Source organism: Octopus bimaculoides, chromosome 3, assembly GCF_046866305.1.
Source record: "Octopus bimaculoides isolate indiv1 chromosome 3, ASM4686630v1, whole genome shotgun sequence".
Taxonomy (NCBI): domain Eukaryota; kingdom Metazoa; phylum Mollusca; class Cephalopoda; order Octopoda; family Octopodidae; genus Octopus; species Octopus bimaculoides.
The window spans coordinates 133,909,031-133,930,623 of record NC_142930.1 but is presented as its reverse complement, the minus strand read 5'-3'; the positions used below and the strand labels follow the sequence as shown (position 1 = coordinate 133,930,623).

The following is a 21,593-nucleotide window of genomic DNA, read 5'->3' as shown; positions in this document are numbered from 1 at the left end:
TGACCGTTGGAAACAAGCTGCAGTATAATCGATTCACCGTAAAGGTAGCTTCTCTAACTCTTCCAACTCTCGCCTTGTCACCCTCATATTGAATATCCCTACTGTGATTAAGTCAGCCTTTAACGCCGACATTTGACACTTTGAATCTCTCTAACTCACTTCTTGTTTACCACCACTAGTAACACGTCCTGTAGTTAACTCCACTGCTGATCTAATCTCATTTGTTACTGACCAGTGGATTCTCGCTTAGGAGAAATTAGCGGAAGGCTATATTGACATTCTCGATTTCAATAAAGCTTTCGACCGTGTCTGGCTTGCGAATTTCCAGTACTGAAGTATTAGTAGCTTCAAGTGAAATAATGACTATAAATTGCATTATAGATTCAAGTTAAATTGTCCATTGCATTCATATTGTCATATAATACCAGCAAAGAGAAATACTGTACTTACTTGTATTAGAACAGAACACATAAGGCACACGGCAATGACACTGCTCACAAGAACGCTTATAACAATACAAAGAGCTATATCCATATCCATTAAAATAGCAGTAGAGGTAATCTCCTGTAATGAATTCGCTTTTCCTTTTCGAATATGAAGTTCCGCTTTAAATTAGAAAACAAAATCGTGGTAATTACATTTCATTATTCGTTTCCTATTTCATATTTTATGATAGCGTTTTACAACCGTTTTTCATGCTCACTTACACTAATGTGGGTTAGGCTACTTGCAGGATCAATTGATTTTATTAACTGATGTCTTTCTTACAATTAATTACTCAGCAATGAAGTGAGATGCGCATTAGTTATGTATGCATTGAGTCTGTTCATTAGACTAATTTTCAACGAGATGCCGTACTTACAGCTAAGCGCAGTTATAACAAAAAAATTGTTTTAATAACACAGTAACGGGTAGCAATTGGAGTAATATGTTACTGATGGATGCTCATCATCCAAGAAATAGAAATGAAACTTATTCTTATTTTTATGTTTTGTAACTTAATGTGGGACAGAATTTGGTGTTTTGCTGTCATAAAGTTCGAATTCGTGAACATGGGGTCAAGAGATTAATACCTTATTTTCATTTCCTTTGTTTCCTTTCTATATAGTATAGGTTTTATTTGAAAAGAGACTTTTATAATTATATCTTGTTTCTTTATGACTTGCAAATGTTTTGCATTGCTTCATAGAAAAGATACATTTCATTGCTATCAGCATGAGTGTTTCCGCAATGTATACGTGTGTGTCTTTAGGTGTATCTATACGGAATGCGAGGTGTATTTGAGGACAATTAGCTATCAGTATATTACTCCCAAGAAAAGTAAAACGTTTCTATTTTTTTCTGATACTCTATGGCAGATAAAATTCTCACACAGGAAATGAAATAACATGCAAGCATCATTGCTATATATACGGAACACAGCGACTTAGAGATTGACAACTGTCTTATATGTGGAGGATTTTTTATACCCTAAGCTCGATTGGAATTAGAAGCCGCTGATGGGAATATTTCAACTGTATCAAAGAGTAAAAAAATCCTAAACATTCTGGCAATATAAGAACATCACAATTCGTCCTGCAGGTTCAAGACTTTGTCGATAATGATCCCAGAAAATTGATTTCGCCACAAAAAGTCAGAATTGTGGTTCGAGAGGTCTTTCTCTACAAGTCATAAATGCTGCAGAAAGACCTATTCATGCCTGCAAAGATACAAGAATACAGTTTGATCCTTGTCAGATGGTAGTTACTTAACGAGGTTAAAAACTCCCTTCGAACATGGCGTACATTGTTTCATCTCTAATACGGAAGACTTCGACCAGGACCAAAATTTTAATACGAGAAATGACGACTGGTTAAGTGCAGATCCTTTTGATGTCCCCATAGTGTTGCACGCTAAGTATCCAGCGCCTGGGATTGTTTTAGTAACGGTCGTCTGGGTACCGAATGTAATGTCATGTTAGCTTATATCTTTCCATAGAGCCTCGAATTAATGCTGCTGGATACGTTGTAGTGCTGGAAACAGTTGTTTAGCCCTGGATACCAGAAGTATGCTATGGAAGGCCACACGTGCTTCAACAAAACTCAACAGCTCACAGAGCTCACGTTTCCCAAGAATGGATGTTACACAATCTTTAGAAAAATGTAACACCAATCTTTAGAATAATGTAACACCAATCTTTAGAATAATGTAACACATCAGATTTAAATCTCATGGACTATTATATTTGGAGTGTTGATGAAAGGGAGACTAATAAATATCATCTCAATGGGGGTCACCATTGTCCAGGAAGTGTTCGAAATAAAGGACCATTTAGTGCAGGCACCTGAAACATTCTGGCTCCGCATTAAAGTAGTCATTTAACCTGAAGGTGAATTAGGAAAATAATCTTAGAAAGATTATCGAGAACATGTTGGAGTTTTTTTCTAGTAGCAGATGTCCTTTGGATTTGCAATACTCGATGTCTTCTTTACCGATGACATTTTCCCATAGGCAATGATCCATTCCTACCCTTGCATTGAAATCTCCTAGTAACTTAAATTTGTCCATTAGTGGTGTGTTGACAATGATACTACCTAGTTGTTAGTAAAGTTGATTCTTTACTCCTTTATCAGCATCAATAGTTAGAACATTAGCAGAAATGAGAGTGATGTAACTCTCATTAGGAAGTATTCACTGAAGAGTCATTTGTCGTTCGTTGTTGTTAAGTGATGGTCTTCTATGGTGCAAGTTTAAATAGCAAAACCGACATCTGGGAAGTTTTAATAGCGAAACCAGATTCTTGAATTCTTCCCTTCAATTCAGTTGCCATTCCAAAAGAACCAGAACCAGTTTCTTCTATTCTTCCTTCTCCTGAAAGCTGTGTTTTACTCAAGGTTGTTATGTCCACATTGAGTCCAGTCAGTCCTTTTCAGACTAGAGCTGTGCATCTTTCTGGTCACTCGGTGCTGTCAACGTCGAGAAAAGTTCTAACTTTCCATACTCCAAAACTCATATTGTTTAGTTTTAAGATTCTTGTTGTTTCGACCACATGAAGGTCGAAACATGACGGCCTACCAGGCGTGGTTTCCCAGCCGGGCAATTGTAGCGACTTTGTTTAGTTCGCCTTTTATAGTACCTTTCTCAATTGAGGTGGGCAGCGATATTCCTAGAAGGCCAGCTTAGACACGAATTCAGGACAGGACTTCTAAGTAGTCAATGGATCTTAGGAAGGTGACCATCAAACATTCACTCCCAGCCTGTAGGTTTAGGACCTGAAGTTTCAGGTTTCTCCAAAACTTGCTCCCATCATCTATTCCCTATCGCCCTTGGGCTTTGCAAGAGTTTATTTTGAGGTAAAAGACAACTGGAGTAGAAGAAAGTTCCAGTGGCATGGATTTTTTTAAGGTGTACCTCAACTTTTCAGAAAGTGACCCCCACCCTTGTTTTCATGGTCCCCCTGATAATCGCTCCTTGTTGTGATGGAGAGGCTTGTGTGGACCAATGCCTCTGAAGGCGATATCACCAGGATTTCTAAACTCCTGGTTTAGGTCAAGGACAAGAACCCAGACTATGCGTGACGAGCCCGTAGAACCCCCAACAGTGGAAAAAGCGGATAATGAACACAAGAGTTCTCAACGCCTGAAGCAGCAGATAAAGAGGGCGATACACAATGGATATGCTACAGAAGGTGACACTCAAAATTATAACCGGCTCAGCGGCAGTCCGTTGCAGTTTTATAGCTGGATCCTACATGTCTCATTCTATATGTGCTGCAGAGGAGTGGCAACATAAAGAAAATGAAAAGATTAATTTAGGCAGATATTATTTTTAACAGTTTATATATAAAAATTCTTGTAATAAATCAATATATAGATAGTTGTAATAAATGAATATGAAAATACTCGTAATAAATTAATAAATTATTTACTTGAAACCAAAATTGGAGCAGATCGTATTCAATATCGATTCAGAGGGAGAGTAGTAGGAACATGTTGTCAAGTATTCCGATCCCCAAAGCGTTTTCAATTTTCCAGACCACAAATTTTGACCACCAGTCAATTTATATTTTGGTTTGTAACCTATATTAATAAGAATACAAATTAAGATATTGAATACTTTCTATTAGGAATGACATCAGTTTTCTAAAGGTGATGTTAAAAGTTGGTTGGATCACTTTACTAACACTTATTGACCCTGGAAATATAAATGACAGTTTATCCTAGCGTGATTTAAATTCAGAATAGTGAGAAATGATACGGATAGTAAATGCTGCTAAATACTTGATTAAGTTTGCTGACACTTTTGACGACTCTTCACTAAAATGCTTGTTAGGTTATTAATTGATATATTTTGGTTCGAATCAAGTCCAAACTGATTCTGTTGTTTAATAAAACCAGAAATGAGACATGTAAAGCTGATTCTGGTGTGATTTCTAACTCAAAATTTAGATGTAAGAAATTAAGAAATTATTTGTATCCTGTAAGACAATAGATTTCTTACTCATCAAGAAGTTGGGTTGCTATTATGAAATTACATCAGAGTGAGGGAAGGAGAGAATGAGAAAGAGAGACAGTGAACGAAAGAGAGAGATGGAACGAATCAGAGAATTGTTATCTAGTTTCATATAGGAACAAAGTACTTCTCGCTCGTGCACGGAATGCAATGATAACATAGCGTTGAAGTAAGGTCACCGATGCGGAAGATCTTTGAAGGCTCGAGAGAGATATGTTGCAATGTTAATCTGTGTGAAGGACAGAATGGATGAAACTAAGAAAGTAGGAATTAAAAGTATCAGCTTGTGTATACAGGTTGGTTACTGTGGCAATGTTATGCAATGTGATTTTTTATACATATAGGACTAAAGTAACGCTATATAGTGACAGGTAATATATGATGAGTGCGTTAATATTGAGAAAGGGAAATGTAGCAGACTGGAAGAATCATTGCCATGCCGGGAAAACTATTTAGCAGTATTTCGTCCGTCTTTCCGTTTTGAGTTCAAATTCTGCCGACATCGATTTTGCTTTCCATTCTTTTTGGTGTTAATAAAATAAGTACCATTTGAATCGACTTATCCCTCTCCCGAAGTGGCTGCCAGTGTGCTAAAATTTGAAACCAATATTAAGAAAGGAAATGGTCAGTACTACCGGAAACCTTTTTAATCCATACTAGCATAAAACAACAGATACTAAATGATACTGACAATCATGACAAACCCTTTTTGTTATCGGTTATCACTTGCGCTAGTTTTGACTGAACTCGCGTTTGCGCATGCAGGTAGTCAGCCAAATCAATAGATACAACCTGCAGATCCACTGTTCCAGATAAATCTCAACCTATATGAGACCCAAACTGTTCACTCCAAACGGAGTCGTTAGATCGAACGGGCTGCATTGTAGCACCGTTTTCAAATATATTTCTGTACACCTGGATGCTAATTGTAATAATGGTGGTGATATTGGTAATGATAGTGATGGTAGTAATGATGGTGTTGGTAGTGATCAAAGGGATGAAGATCATGATCATCATAATAATAATGATGATAACATTCTGTGGAGAATTTACCATACTTTATTTTTCCTTGTTAAATTGTAACCACTACCACAACAGAAATAATGGGGTAAATGTTTATTATAAACTAGCAAACGCACCCGTCCTTTGGACGCTTTAAGCTGCTTTGGTGGTATTTTTTCACCAAATAATTGAACTATCGAGAAATTTTATGAGTAACACGGCAATCTATGTTTCCGATTTACCTAGGAACAGAAAACCAAATTGAAGGCTAGTTATTCAATGATCATAGAACATATAAGTTTGGAAGCGATTCAAAGTAGAGCTGCTGAAGAGTTTTAGGAGTAGATTACGGATAATGACTACAAATTATAGTTATAGTTGTTTTAATGAAAGCGAAATTTCTTGTCAGAAACATCCACATAAATGGTGTAAGGAAATTGAAGGAAGACTTTAAAACTCCTTCTCTGCAAGTTTATTTTATTCAGCAGCAAAGAGAGCTATTTTTTTCGGAGAGAAATGTGATTGGTATGTTCAAAATGGCATAATACCTACTTGAAAAAGTAGAGCTGAAGGAATGTATTTGCTACGTGCTTACAGTGTACAGCCACTCTGAAATTGACTTCAGGTAATGAAAAATGAAGACACGACTAGTTTGACTTCAGTTTACGAATACTGCTTTGAAAATTTAGCAGTTCGCAGTGAAAAGATGTCGCGTTCGACATATCATAATAGATGGGTAACTAAGCATCTTTAGAGTGAAACAACGCATTGGTAGGTAAACAAAAGTATCAACAAATAGAAGATAGGGAAGGGAACATCACCTTTCAAGTAACTGAGAATAGGTAGCCAAAGTTTAATGCAGTTTAAATATGGAGATTAAGATTGTTTGGTATTAGATATTCATCGCGTACAGTGTCACTAGTCAATGTAATCACCGTCGCAAGTTTTCAGTCAAAATAAATAAGTAGACAAAATCCTTTCACTTTTATAATATTCTTTAATACACAATTACAACATATAAATAAATGATAACTGATGGACAGACGAAATAAATAAATAGACAAAATCCGTTCACTTTTATGATATACTCTAACAAAGTAATAATACAAAATTGCAACATATAAATAAATAATAATATTTTTAAAATGTGAAAACCACTAAAAAATATTCTCTGATGTCAATATAAGGACATATAGATTAAGAAAGTACGGAAGATCCGACATACAAAAAGAAACTATGTACATAATACGAATTAGAGAAAAACCCGTATAGCCCACCGTTTTACCTGGTTTGTCCATTTACGCGGGAGCTCTGGGCAAAATGTTATAGTGCATGACCATTTTGGGGACATAAGTAATATGTGTGTAAAGTATGGTGAAAATCGGCTGAGAACTGTGGGCATGTATGCATTAGTCAATATACACACATATTGTGATTTATATATACTAGATAAATATATTTGAAGAAATATAAATATAAATAAAACTTACTCCCACAATTACTTTCATCTTTTCCATTTGGACAATTTTTTGTTCCATCACATTTTCCAGTGTAAGGATAGCAGGTATTGTAGTATTTACAAGTATTCCAATACTCTTTACAATCTTTAAATTAAAAAGAAAAACCAATATAATATCATTGACAGTATCAGTCAATCAATCAATCAATCAATCAATCAGTTTACCGGTTTGTCTTTTTATGCATACGTAACTTGTGTGTATATATATATATATATATATATATATAATATTCTTTTATGTTTTTTGTGTATATTGTTTTGTATGTATACTTTAAGAAAAATCTTTTTGCTATTTAAGCAACTACTAAAACATAAATTTTTCAGTCTGACAACGGCCACTTGAAGCACGAAACTCATATCAGAGTAACTCACTGTAAGCATTGTTATTAAGATTAAAATAAAAATTATCTATTAAAAAGAGGCCACCTCTACTCATTCTTTCAAATATATATATAATACTGTACCAAGAACTTTCTCTTTATTGTTCTACTATATAATATATATGTATATATATATATATATATATATATATATATAGACACACACACACACACACACACACACACACACACACACACATATATATATATATATATATATATATATATAGACAACAAATGTCTCCAAGGAAAAAATTTACAAAAGAAGTGCACTCTTCAGAGGTTATGCGCAACGCAGCAGCTGAGCAAGAGTCTTGGCGCAAAAGATTATGCAGCAGCTGACCTGGCTACACCAAGCACAAACAAGGAACCTTGCCCACCACTGCGCAAGACCACCACAATCAACAGACACGGGATGGCCTCCCCTAACGCCTGCACAGTCGTTACGCTAATATTTTTACTAAATATCGGGAGCCTGTTGCATCATAATAAAAGCAAAATTTCTTTCCTGAGAGACCTTGCTGCATGCAATCAAGCCCTATGCATAGCACTCATGGAAGCTCATCTCAGCCCTGATATAGAGGATGCAGAAGTACACTACCAAAATATGCCAAACTGCAAAAAGACAGAAGGGAAAGGAGCCATAGTGAAGTTGCTGCATACATCCGTGACGACCTCACACTCCAGGTCTTACTGTCATGCTCAAATTCGGTATGTGACTCTCTATTTGTATACATAAGACAACATAATATAGTCATATGCAATACATATTGCCCATCTGATGCTCCAAACTACATAGGCAAGTTTCAAGATTGCCTCACAAGAATTAAAGAAATCCTCATGAAACTGGAACACCACGTGACCATATTTCTAATGGGTGATTTCAACTTCCTCAACATCAAATGGACCAGTCTCATGTTCTCAGGAATGACTCATTGCAAGCAAGCACAGGTGGAGTCCCTATTCAACCTCACCAATGCCCTATTCATGGAGCAAGCTGTACTCAGACCAACTTGGGCGAACAACATTCTGGATCTCTGCTTCACGAACAATATGGACATCGTTCATGATGTGAAAGTGACACCGACATTAGTCTCGGATCACAACATAATAGAGCTATGTTTGGGCCGAAAGTAACCAGAGACATACAGCCTAAAGGAAGCAGCCGAAATCTCTCCAATCTGAACTTCCGCGAAGCAGACTGGAAATCGATCCAGAAAGAGATTCTCAGACAGGACTAGCCAAAATGTCTCTCCACATCAGACATTGACATGAAACTAGAATGTTCCATGTCTGTTGTGCAAGCCATACACCAGAAATATGTCCAAGAGTACAAGGCCAAAACAAATTGGAACAAGATTCCAAGGGAGAGTAAGATCCTCATGAGACGACGGACGAAGGTTGCAAATCGACTCAAAAAACATTCCAAAAGTAGCGAAAGGTCCCGCCTAAAAACAACACTATTGGAGATTGAAAAAAGGCTGTAACAATCCTATGTGAGGGAGAGATCAAACATGAATCCTGGGTTATAAAAAACATTAAGTCAAACCCAAAGACCTTTTATTACGCGAAAGAAACAGCCTCAGTACGCTGCAAGATAGAACCCCTCTTCCAAAAGGATGGCTCCCTCACAGACAGTCCAACTAGGATCAGTGAGGTACTGAATCACCAGTTCAAAGGTGTCTTTACCACGCCGTTGGAACACAGTCAAGTGAACGAACCAGTGGATTGCTTTGCCACCTCACCTATAACTAGCGAGGCAGTTACGATGGAATACATCGACATTAGCGAATAAGATATACTACTAGCCATAGATGAGGTGGACGCAAACTCAACTGCTGGTCCTGATGATTTCCCAGCAATCCTCCTCAAATCGTGTAAGCATGCCCTGGCAAAACCACTCCAGATTCTCTTCCAGAGTTTTCTTGCAAATGGCAGACTGCGAGCAAGCTGAAGGAGGGAATAATATGCCCAATCCATAAAGGGGGAGGCAGAGCAGATGCCAAAAACTTATATAGGCTTATCTCTCTGACTTCATACACCAGCAAAGTTATGGAATGAATAGTCAGAGGGAAACTAATCGCATTCCTTGAAGAAAATAACTTGCTGAGTGATACCCAGCATGGCTTTCGACCAGGTAGGAGCTACCTGACCCAGCTCTTACAACATTATGACTGGGTGTTGAGGCAGTTACTCAACAACTCAAATGTGGATGTAATATACCTTGATTTTGTAAAAGCTTTCGACAAAATGGATCATGTTATGATATGCCACAAACTGCGTGATCTCGGTATAGCTGGAAAACTTGGAGAGTGGTTACATGACGCTCTGAAAGGTAGAAGTCAGGCAGTAGTGGCTAATAGAGCCACCTCTATGAAAACACAAATAGTGAGGGGTGTTCCACAGGGTAACGTCTTGGGACCACTGCTTTTCATAGTGGCCCTCTCAGATATGCCCTCAAGTGACCGGATAGCCACCCTTGCAAGCTTGCAAGCTACGCAGACGATACGAAAGTCTCGCAGAAAATACAGAACCCCAGTGATGTCGCACACCTGCAGCAGGAGTTGGACTCAATTTACAGATGGGCTGAGGATAATAATACGCAGTTTAATGCTGAAAAGTTCTGAGCCCTTCGCTACTAGCGTCCAAGACTGAATATGAAACTTACAGGGTACACTGGTTCACAAGGAATTTCAATCCCAGAGCCTAAATCAGTGAGGGACCTGGGTATCGACATGAGTGATGATGCCTCTTTCCAAGTGCACATTATCAGGAGGGCGACAAAGTGCAGACGACTGGCTGGATGGATCTTGAGAACATTCAGAACCAGAGATAAGTAAACCATGATAGTCCTCTGGAGGACATTCGTACTCAGCCGCCTGGATTACTGCTCCTGGCTATGGTCACCCAACAGTGTAAAATTAACAGTGGACCTTGAAGCAATCCAGAGAAGATTCGCAAAGAAGATCGTCTTTTTGCAACTGCTCAGCTACTGGGAACGGCTGAAACAACTAAGACTCTACTCCCTGGAGAGAATGCGGGAGAGGTATGCAGTAATATACATCTGGAAGATCCTGGAAGGAATTGTGCCAAATTTTGGCATTGAAAGCTACACCAATGCCAGAACGGGACAATACTGCATGGTGCCAAAGATCCCAGCAACGCCATCGCGCTTCAGGACCAGTTACTGCAACAGCCTGGGTTTCAGGAGCCCACAGCTTTTTAATATTCCCCCGAAGAGCCTGAGGAACCTGCACAAAGTAGATGTAGGCGTTTTTAAATTAAAGCTGGACCTCTTCCTGTCTAGAGTCCCAGATGAACCTACCTCACGGCAAGGGGTGCAAATGAGAATAGCTACATCAAACTCCATTCTTCACCAAGTGCGACATATTGGAGGAGGCTCTCAGTAATAACAGTGTAGCAAAACGGCGGTGCATCAGCATGGCCACAGCTGTATTTTCTGCGAGATTTCGTTCAAATTGTATTTAAAACAATGATAATTTATGTAAGCTGGTTTTTGTATATAATATACATGTTAGCATATATTATAATGGATGAAGGGATGATTATTGAATGCTTATTATTTTGATATTTTGATATTTTTAATAATAATTTTTCTATCTTTATAAATAAGTATTTCATATAAATTCATTTGGTACTTATTGTTGGTTGAGATATATATATCTATTTATTTTAATTATTGACCTGAAGATTAACTATATTTTTGAATAGAATTTATTTTCGATAATTTCAATTGATTTTAATTGATTTTAATTGATTTTAGTTGATTTTAATTGATTTTAATCGATTTAAATTTCCTTTCTATTCGAAAATTAGTTATGAAACACGTGTAGTCATTTTATTATCTTTATCTTATGATATTCACTTTGTTTTATATTATACTCATTTATTGTGCTTTTAATTGCTAATTTTTCTATATGTGATAGTGGATTTTCATCGATGAGTTCTTGAAACTTGGTTATTTTCCCTAAAACTATATATTTTATCTATAAAGCTCAATTTAATTTTGATTTTTTATAAATCGATTTTAATTGAGTTTTTACCTGTAATTTTGGATTTTGTCCCTAATATTATTATATATATATATAGATGTATGTAAAAGGTTGAAGAGGAACACATGGGTAGATATATATGGAAAAAAGACAAAGTAGAAAATGCTAAAATACTTTTATAAAGAACATTACAGAACCGGTTTCGATCCTTGAGATCTTTTCAACAGTAAATATGAATAATATATTTTTGAAAAATTATTGAAAAATTAAATTTTGGTAAATTTAAAAGAAAAGTCTTTTTAAAGACATATTTGTATAGTATTCAAGTAACAGCGGCATTTTTCTTGATTCTGCCTGTCTCTGTCTCACTTGTTAACTCTTGTGGGTTCGAACCCACAAGAGTTAACAAGTGAGACAGAGACAGAGAATTATGTAAGTCACTAAAACGTAAGACTATTGAATTAACGAACATTTTTCCTTTTTCTTTTCCTTTCCTTCTATTTTCCTTTCTATTTTTCCTTCTCTTTATCTTTGCCATATAATTGTTCTGAAGAAGGTTATCAATTGCAACTAAGTACATGCAAATTTACCCCCATTTTCATAAATAGAAACAGCTGTAAACATACTCTTATTTTAATTAAATAACGACTTTAAATCACCAATGAACGACCTCTCATTGTTAATTATTGCTCCATTTCTTATCCTCTCTTTCTCTCTCTCTCTCTCTCTCGATACACACACACACACAAATACATACATACATACATATATATATATATATATATATATATATATATATATATATATATATATATATATATATATGTATGTATGTATGTATGTATGTATGTATGTATGTATATATTTCAAACAATTATAAAGAATACCGAGACTGGCTTATCAACAACAATTTTTCCTTTTAATTTTACAGTTGATCGTAGTGCATCATTATTTGATTACAACGACTGACACGTGTTCCTGCTGCACATAGCGTATACAATTACACATGCAACCCAGCATAATCTCCTGTGCACCTTTATCCAGGGTCCCCAAAGCAAGCATTGTTCGATGCGAACTAAGCTAATTCGTTTACATATGGTTAGTTTAAGATACTAAGTGAAGTGATGGGAGATGTTTTGAAATCTGATATTGCTATAAGATTTACATTTAGTGTCACCTCTACTTAACACCAGTACTGAGCAGGAAGCGGACGTTTGATTTATGCTGAATTAGGTCAAATCGTATCTAGGCAGCGTAAAATGCTTGCTATAGGGTTAAAGGAGAGTGAAAAGAATTACGTCGATTGGGTTCCATCAATATATCTTATAGCTGTGCACTTTATATAAGTGTTACTCATATATTTCCATACCTTCATGTGTCACCATGATTTTAATCTAGTGATAATCGAGATATTAAATCGAGAGTTAGGCCAAATAATGTCACGACATACACCTAGATTATCCCCTACTCCTTTGTATAAAATACAAACTTATTCGATATCTGCTTGAAAATGTTTAAAGGTTTTTCTGTGCATGTGTAAATATCTCAGGACCTGTTCTGAGTAATTTAATGCTTGTATGTAAAAATCTGGGACATTGCTTCAATGCACAAATGATATCTTTCCCCCTCTTCTATATGGAGTAGCTGTACTACTTTTATCCCATTTTATTCTAAAGTTAGCATTCTTGTTTATGAGGGACTAGATTAACTTGCTCAACCTCGTGCTATTTATCTTATTTCTATACTTAGGGATCATTGACACTTGGTACTACTTGGTGTAACATGGAATTCAACCGAGAGCTTCTACGGTACCCGCCTGGATAATTTTATCCTTATACACATGCATTATATATATGCATTTATACGATTGAGTGTGCACATACAGCAGCTTGCAAATTATTTAAGAGGGAAAAGGGGTACAATAGGCATCAGATGCTGTGAGCAAGCGGGACGATTGTGCTGGCACAGTAATGTGATGCATAAAGAAGTGCCGATCTCTAATTGTGGAGGGAGCCTGTGGAAAGAGTAAACCCGGAAATATGTGGGACGAAGTAATGAGAAAGGATTCCCAGATGCTGGTCCTCGCTGAAGAGATAACAAGGGACGAGGATTTGTGGCGATTTGCTGTACTCGAGAAGACATGTCAAGTTAAGTAAAATCGCTATTATCCATACATACAGGCATGTCATTTACAGGTACCAGTGCCACGTAAAATGCACACCTACCAGTGTTACGCAAATTCTCCATAAAGTGGTGTTAAGAAGGGCATCCAGTTATAGAAAATATACCAAAACAAATAATTGCAGTCTGAACAGTTCTCCGGTTCGCCAGATTCTGCCAAACTGTCTATCCCATGCCAGCTTGGAAAACAGACGTAAAATTATATATATATATATATATATATATATATATATATATATATATATATATATATATATATATATATATATATATGTATGTATGTATGTATGTATGTATATATATATATATGTGTGTATGTGTATATATATATATATATATATATATATATATAATCCAAGAGAGTTAGGAGTTGAGGATCCAACCCACTAAGGGATAATATATATCCAATATACTGCTGGGAGGGTACCCAATTATTGTTACACTAGTGTTATACCAAGTGCAATATGTGGGTGCGGGTAAAGGGGGTTTTTTACCCTAAATTTGCCAATCCGCTAAGTTACGGACAAGTACAAAATCCCCCGCCGGTTGTCCAAAGGTGTTAGGGGAACACACACACATACACACACACACGCACGCACATACACGCACACACACACAATCGACAAGCTTCAACAACCTTTTCGTCTACCAAATTCACTCACAAGGTATTGGTCGACCCGAAGCAATGCCAGAAGACACTTGTCCAGGTGTCGTGCCGTTGGATTAAAACCAAAATCACGTGGCTGCAAAGTGAACGTTTTGACCACTCAACTATGCCTGGGCCTAAATTCTCTGTAGAGTAACCTAAGCGATAGACTACAATTACAATATTTAGGAGAATAATCAATGATATGTCGATGGGCAATACCTTCTAGAACTGTTGCTCCTGAATAAATATTTGGCCAAAGAACACTGATTTGTATAATAAAATATCATTAGGACACCTTCTGTGAGAGAGTGGGACGAATGGAGGATTAAAGGCTATATACTAACTAATTTTTTCGGTTAATTTTCCCCGCAGGCATATTGTTGTGTAATTAAGCAATATACTATCTGTTGGAAATATATGTCAATAAATCTGGATGCAACAACATAGATGATTTATTTCCCACCTGAGAGAGGAAATAAGCACTGGTTGTATTTAGAGCTTAACGTTTGGAAAATTAGCATATCAAACACGCCTCACTGCATCTTGTTCTTTACCTCTGTATTTTAAGTTCACTTATAAGCAAAAATGATTTTCGTTTTCATCAAAGAAATACATATCAATATAATTTGATTCCCTTAGTTACATCCTGCATGAATGAAAATTATCTCTCTTTTAGTGAAAGGGAATAAATAGTTGGAGAAAGATTGTCGAATTTTTATTGCTTTCAACTGTTGGTTTTAAAGACCACATTCGACATTAACTTTCTTCTATATTGACTAAACATTGTGATCATCTTATCGTATTGGAATGAATTTTGTTAGTGAACTTTATAAGTTTAAACAACTTAAAGCGTGTTTGTGCATGCTCATTACTTAGATAAACTTTGTTAATCGATCCTTACTTACATTTAATATGCACAATGATCACATTAGATCATATTATTTGTAATATTTAGCATTTGATGATTAATCTCCTACTTATATAAATATCACTAATTTCAGGTAGTTGTACTTTAACTCGCGTTAGAAATAAATTCTCCAAAATAAAAGCTCTGTAGGATTGCAATGCACATATTTAAAATAAAACGCCCGAATATGGTTACTGATCACACTGATCAAACCATTATTTAAATGGGAATTTAAAAGTTGAAGTAAAAGTAACTTTAGATAGGAACAGAATTAAGTATTACTCACACTGTCTATGGAGTAAGAGGTCTTCAGATTTGTCTATGCTACATTTGCTATATTTATGCCCACTTTTACAGTTGTTAAGCTTTATACAACGGAGGTTTTGTTCAAGTGGACGAAAGAAACTTTAAATGAATAGTGTTGGAACCAGATCTTAACAGTCTGTGTATGTACTTGTCATTTCCATATGTTTATCCATAACTGTTCGTTTACAGAAATAAAATATCAAAAACAAAAAAAAAACTTCACATAGCTTACCTTTCTTTGGACATTCGCCTGATTTTGTTACCACACTATCGACAGCCAGTGTAGTTATGTTTCCACCTGAGTATACAAAGGAAATATTGTGAACTCCCTTAGACAGTGTAACATAAGCATTTGTCCAGATTTCGGCATCAAATTTTGAAAGTGTCATTAGCAAAGTCTTATTGCTATAGACTGACAGATTACCATGTCCGGAAAATATATAATAAAAGTCCAAACAGAAATTACTTGCCCTGGTTATTTTAGGCAATTCTAGTCGGCTTTCTTTAGTGGAGTTGAGTCTCATATATTGGCCTAAAAAAAGAAAATATTCTATTATAAGTAAACATCATCATGAGAAAGCAAGCAGAACGAGCAACAATAGTTTATAGATTTTGATACATTTGTTGATAAGAAAAATTCTCCTTGCAATATAGAAGAAAGTATAAAATCTATTATATGTAGTAATGAAACAGGCAATGTTAATTGTATACGTTACTCTGCGATTAGAAGGAGATTAATTATTTTTTATTAGCAATTTAAATATTAAATTGCTTGAGAAAGTGCTTGTAAATTTTAGGATGAATACTGAACGAAGATATTGATCTGTGAAAAAGTGAGTTAAAATAAGAATTAACAATAGGAAAAGGGAAACATAATTATGAAGAGATAGTGTATTGTACGCATATCCGATACATGCTTTCAGGCTATAATAGATATCAATTCAAGGCAAAATTGAAATATTGGAAAATGTTTCACCGTAAGCTGTTCCTTCTGAGTAATCGTAACGCGGATTCTTAGATCTTATTCCGAAATCAATTACCCAAGAATTCGGAGGGAAACTTTTACAGCCGCACATATTGCTATCTTCAAAATGACAGTCGAGAGTATTTGCTGAAATTTAGATTAAGAGAAAATTAGTAGAAGATCAAATAATGAACGTAAATTATTAACAATAATATAATATGTTTTATATAAAATCTTGAATATAAAACACGGATGTTTTACGAAAACTGTGGTTAATGGCTTTGCAGAAGTTATTAATAGTTCTATGACTGCTTTGAGAGAACTAATTATGGTGTATTAGTGTTTAAAATGTGTACGTAACAAAATGTTGATCATTTCATGAGTTTTGTATTAGGATTCTTTCTAATCAATAAACTATTCATAATAGACAAACATACTTTATTGCAAAACCATTCAGATCCTATTGGCATCATTCGAGATTATAATGTAAACTTAAACTTTCGTTACCATTGTATTTCGTTACCATCCTTTTAAGGGTTTACTTAACAATTCCGGGCAAGATACCTTTGCACAAAAGTGATTTAGGGAAAGAACCTGACAATAGCAATTTATGGAGATGAAACAGTTTATGCTGATACAGAAATCATACTGGTTTGTATTAATATACACAAAATGCAATATGAATTACATAAATAGAATATGGATACTTTTCTTTTATATGAATTACTTTGAAATTAAATATTAACAAGAGAATCAGTAATAGTACCAAATGGCAATCTTTATATCCTACTTCATATGGATGCATCGTTAGAACGCCGTATTACTGTAGTATTTGTCTTGAGAGACCCTCTCATATAGACCTATAATGCCAAGATTACTTTAAAATTTATTTTTGGTAATTACATTACTTCTGAAGATTATATCTTTTGAAACTTATAAAGACAACAGCATCCAGGATTTAACAAATGGACTTACAGTCTTGTCGGAATTATCGGACATTTACAAACATATGCTAACATACTTAATACATACAGACACTTATATATCATATACTTATATGCATACATACGTACATAGTACATATATGAATATATTTAAATGTGTATATCTTTATATATCTGTATATGGACATATATTTTTCTTAGCTCTTAAATCCTCCAGTGCTGTCAGCACAACGGGCAACGAGCCATCACCAAACATCCCGAATTAATGCTGAGCTTCCTCTTAGCTCCACTAGGACCAACTCCCATTACTATCATGTCGTTCCCGAAAGTACTGCAACCACGTCTTACTTGGTCCTCCTCTCGGTTGCCCCTACCCTTCCAGCGTCCGCTCCATCATCTTTTCTGCGGTAATCGAAGCACATGGCCAGCAAACCGCTGCTTAATCACCATGTCCTGCAAACTTCCCATGACAGCTCTTCTCATCACCTATTTGTTTCTCACTCTGACCTGGTAAAAGGTGTCCGAGATTGAACATATATATCTGTGTATATTCATTTATTTACACATAGATATATCCTGAATGAAAGACAATTTTCTCTGTATTCTTAGGACCTCCATTGGCTTTTGGTGCGACTTATATATATTTGTCTTGAACTGGAAAATTGGCAGGATTTGCTTTCATCAGACCATATTTTTCACAGCCAAAAATCATCTTTCTTGCAGAACTCTTTAACACAGATGAAACTGGGGATTTTATTAAAGTTTGAAATCATTGGTTTCTTTCTTGCATATTTTTATTGATTTCCACGGTCTTTCAATAGTGTTTCTTATGGTGACATATTCACAGACTAACAGCTGCAAATCGACGTTTAATACGTTTCTTCCTATATTTCCTCTTTATTCTTTGAAAAACGTTCTGCTACACCCCACATCATTCCTTCACTCGGTTACAGAGTTCTTCAATCAGTTTCTTTGACTATGTTACCCAATTTTTCATAATAAAACCATAAATAATAATTTTTGATTGAACTATCCACAATGATACCATTAGCCTTTTTGTAAATTCATTAACATCGTATCACCAATTGCTTTCGTCCCTCCGCTTTATTATAATGAAAGTTATACTATAAAGAACCCAATTAAATTCATATATATATATATACTTACAGAGAAGAGAAACATCGAACTTTATCGTCGTTGATCGAGGATATTGAAGAGACAGTAACTTTCCTACTTTGCTGTGCCTGGGCTGTTTACAGAAGCAAGTGCCGTTTCCCGTGTGTACTTAGTACCTCTGCACTCGTGGATACGTCACGAGGGAAAGACTACCAATTTGTTCACAGCATGCATGGTGCCTTAAGCTTACCACATATTGATTACATATCTGAATTAGTGTCTCTCCCTCCAGATATTCTACAGGGGTTCACTCCTACAGCCCTTTTAAAAACTCAAATTATCCTGAAGGACAGCGACAGTTTATTATTATAATGGATATGGTTTGTGCAGAACCGGTTCCCGTTTCTCGTCTTTCAAACTTGTATTGGTCTGATGCAACAAGTGCCACGAGGCCAGTAGTTATCAGGATGCACTATTTATTTGGAATTACTTTCTCTTAGATGAGCAGCAAAAGCGCCGAAGGGTCACATCTACGCTGGATCCGAAAGCAATCTCACAATACGCTTATTAATCCCTAGTTGGGACATCAACGGGTGTGATTATTCCAAGTCAGAGTATACCTAAGTTACAATAGATGATTCTACACTCATTAAAATCCTGAAATTTCCGAACCAGTCCCTACAAACTGATATATATATATATATATATATATATATATATATATATATATATATATATTATTATTAGGGACAAAATCCAAAATTACAGGTAAAAAACTCAATTAAAATCAATTTATAAAAAATTAAAATTAAATTGAGCCTTATAGATAAAGTATATATAAAATATATATAGTTTTCGGGAAAATAACCAATTTTCAAGAACTCATCGATGAAAATCCACTATCACATATAGAAAAATTAATAATTAAAAGCACAATAAATGAGTATAATATAAAGTAAAGTAAATATCATAAGATAAATATAATAAAAAGATTACACGTGTTTCATAACCAATTTTCAAATAGAAAAGAAATTTAAATCGATTAAAATCAATTGAAATTATCGAAAATAAGTTCTATTCAAAAATATAGCTACTCGTCAGATCGTAAGTAGAACAATAATTAGATATATATCTCAACCAACAATAAGTACCAAATGAATTAATATGAAATACTTATTATATAAAGATAGAAAAATTATTTAAAAAATATCATAATATCAAAATAATAACCATTCAATAATCATCCCTTCATCCATTATAATAACATGTATATTATATACAAAAAACATCTTACCTAAATTATCATTGTTTTAAATACAAGTTGAATGAAGTTTAAGTTTAAAATATTAATGAAGATAAAATTAGTACATATTTAACCGGTGTAATAGTTAAAGCTATACTATTTAAAGCTAAATACGTTTATTTAATTATGATTAAAGATCAATTGAATAATAGAAAAAATACAAGATTATTTATTTCTACAAACGTAATAATAAAAAATATGAATGAAAAAATTATGAATGGAAAAAATTATGAATGAAAAATTAGGAAAGAAAAAATTATTAAGAATAAAAGGTTAAACTTTATATATATATACAAAGTTTTGATTTTAAAAAAACTTTAACAATATTATAAACTATAAAGATTAATAATTAATCAAATAATATTAATCAAAAATAATCGAAAATATATCAACACTATTTCAATCGAAGTTCTAATATTATGTTGAAATGAAACTATAACTTCTAAATAATATAGTGTTAAATAAGTTATCTATTAAAATAATCTATAAAGAACCAAATGAATAGTATAAAAACAAGAATACATATTATTTTCAAATAGTAGAAAATCTTTAGCAAAGTGAAAACAGTACTTATCCAAATTTTTCCGTAATTCAAACTGAAAACTAAGACGTTATCTAATAGCTATAGCGTTTTAAGCAAGAGTTTGCGTTTTAAGCAAGAGTTCGCGCGAACTCTTGCTTAAAACGCTATAGCTATTAGATAACGTCTTAGTTTTCAGTTTGAATTATGGAAAAATTTGGGTAAGTACTGTTTTCACTTTGCTAAAGATTTTCTACTATTTGAAAATAATATGTATTCTTGTTTTTATACTATTCATTTGGTTCTTTATAGATTATTTTAATAGATAACTTATTTAACACTATATTATTTAGAAGTTATAGTTTCATTTCAACATAATATTAGAACTTCGATTGGAATAGTGTTGATATATTTTCGATTATTTTTGATTAATATTATTTGATTAATTATTAATCTTTATAGTTTATAATATCGTTAAAGTTTTTTTTAAATCAAAACTTTGTATATATATATAAAGTTTAACCTTTTATTCTTAATAATTTTTTCTTTCCTAATTTTTCATTCATAATTTTTTCCATTCATAATTTTTTCATTCATATTTTTTATTATTACGTTTGTAGAAATAAATAATCTTGTATTTTTCTATTATTCAATTGATCTTTAATCATAATTAAATAAACGTATTTAGCTTTAAATAGTATAGCTTTAACTATTACACCGGTTAAATATGTACTAATTTTATCTTCATTAATATTTTAAACTTAAACTTCGTTCAACTTGTATTTAAAACAATGATAATTTAGGTAAGATGTTTTTTGTATATAATATACATGTTATTATAATGGATGAAGGGATGATTATTGAATGGTTATTATTTTGATATTATGATATTTTTTAAATAATTTTTCTATCTTTATATAATAAGTATTTCATATTAATTCATTTGGTACTTATTGTTGGTTGAGATATATATCTAATTATTGTTCTACTTACGATCTGACGAGTAGCTATATTTTTGAATAGAACTTATTTTCGATAATTTCAATTGATTTTAATTTCTTTTCTATTTGAAAATTGGTTATGAAACACGTGTAATCTTTTTATTATATTTATCTTATGATATTTACTTTACTTTATATTATACTCATTTATTGTGCTTTTAATTATTAATTTTTCTATATGTGATAGTGGATTTTCATCGATGAGTTCTTGAAAATTGGTTATTTTCCCGAAAACTATATATATATATATATTAGCAGTAGTACCCGGCGTTGCACGGGTCTTAATAAATTACCATT

The 21,593-nt window shown here is 34.0% G+C and overlaps 1 protein-coding gene across 7 annotated transcripts in view; it reads right to left on the bottom strand.

Moving 5' to 3' along the window:
- Window positions 1-21,593, bottom strand: part of LOC106881162 (MAM and LDL-receptor class A domain-containing protein 2) — a 232,956-nt gene that overhangs the window by 59,328 nt on the left and 152,035 nt on the right. For all 7 annotated transcript variants that reach the window (XM_089349698.1, XM_089349694.1, XM_089349695.1 and 4 more), the window contains 5 exons: window positions 16,425-16,559; window positions 15,681-15,980; window positions 6,984-7,097; window positions 3,908-4,058; window positions 451-605 (listed from right to left, as the gene is read on the bottom strand). In XM_089349698.1, coding sequence (XP_089205824.1) covers window positions 451-605; window positions 3,908-4,058; window positions 6,984-7,097; window positions 15,681-15,980; window positions 16,425-16,559 — 855 coding nt within the window. The remainder of the gene's footprint in view (window positions 1-450; window positions 606-3,907; window positions 4,059-6,983; window positions 7,098-15,680; window positions 15,981-16,424; window positions 16,560-21,593) is intronic.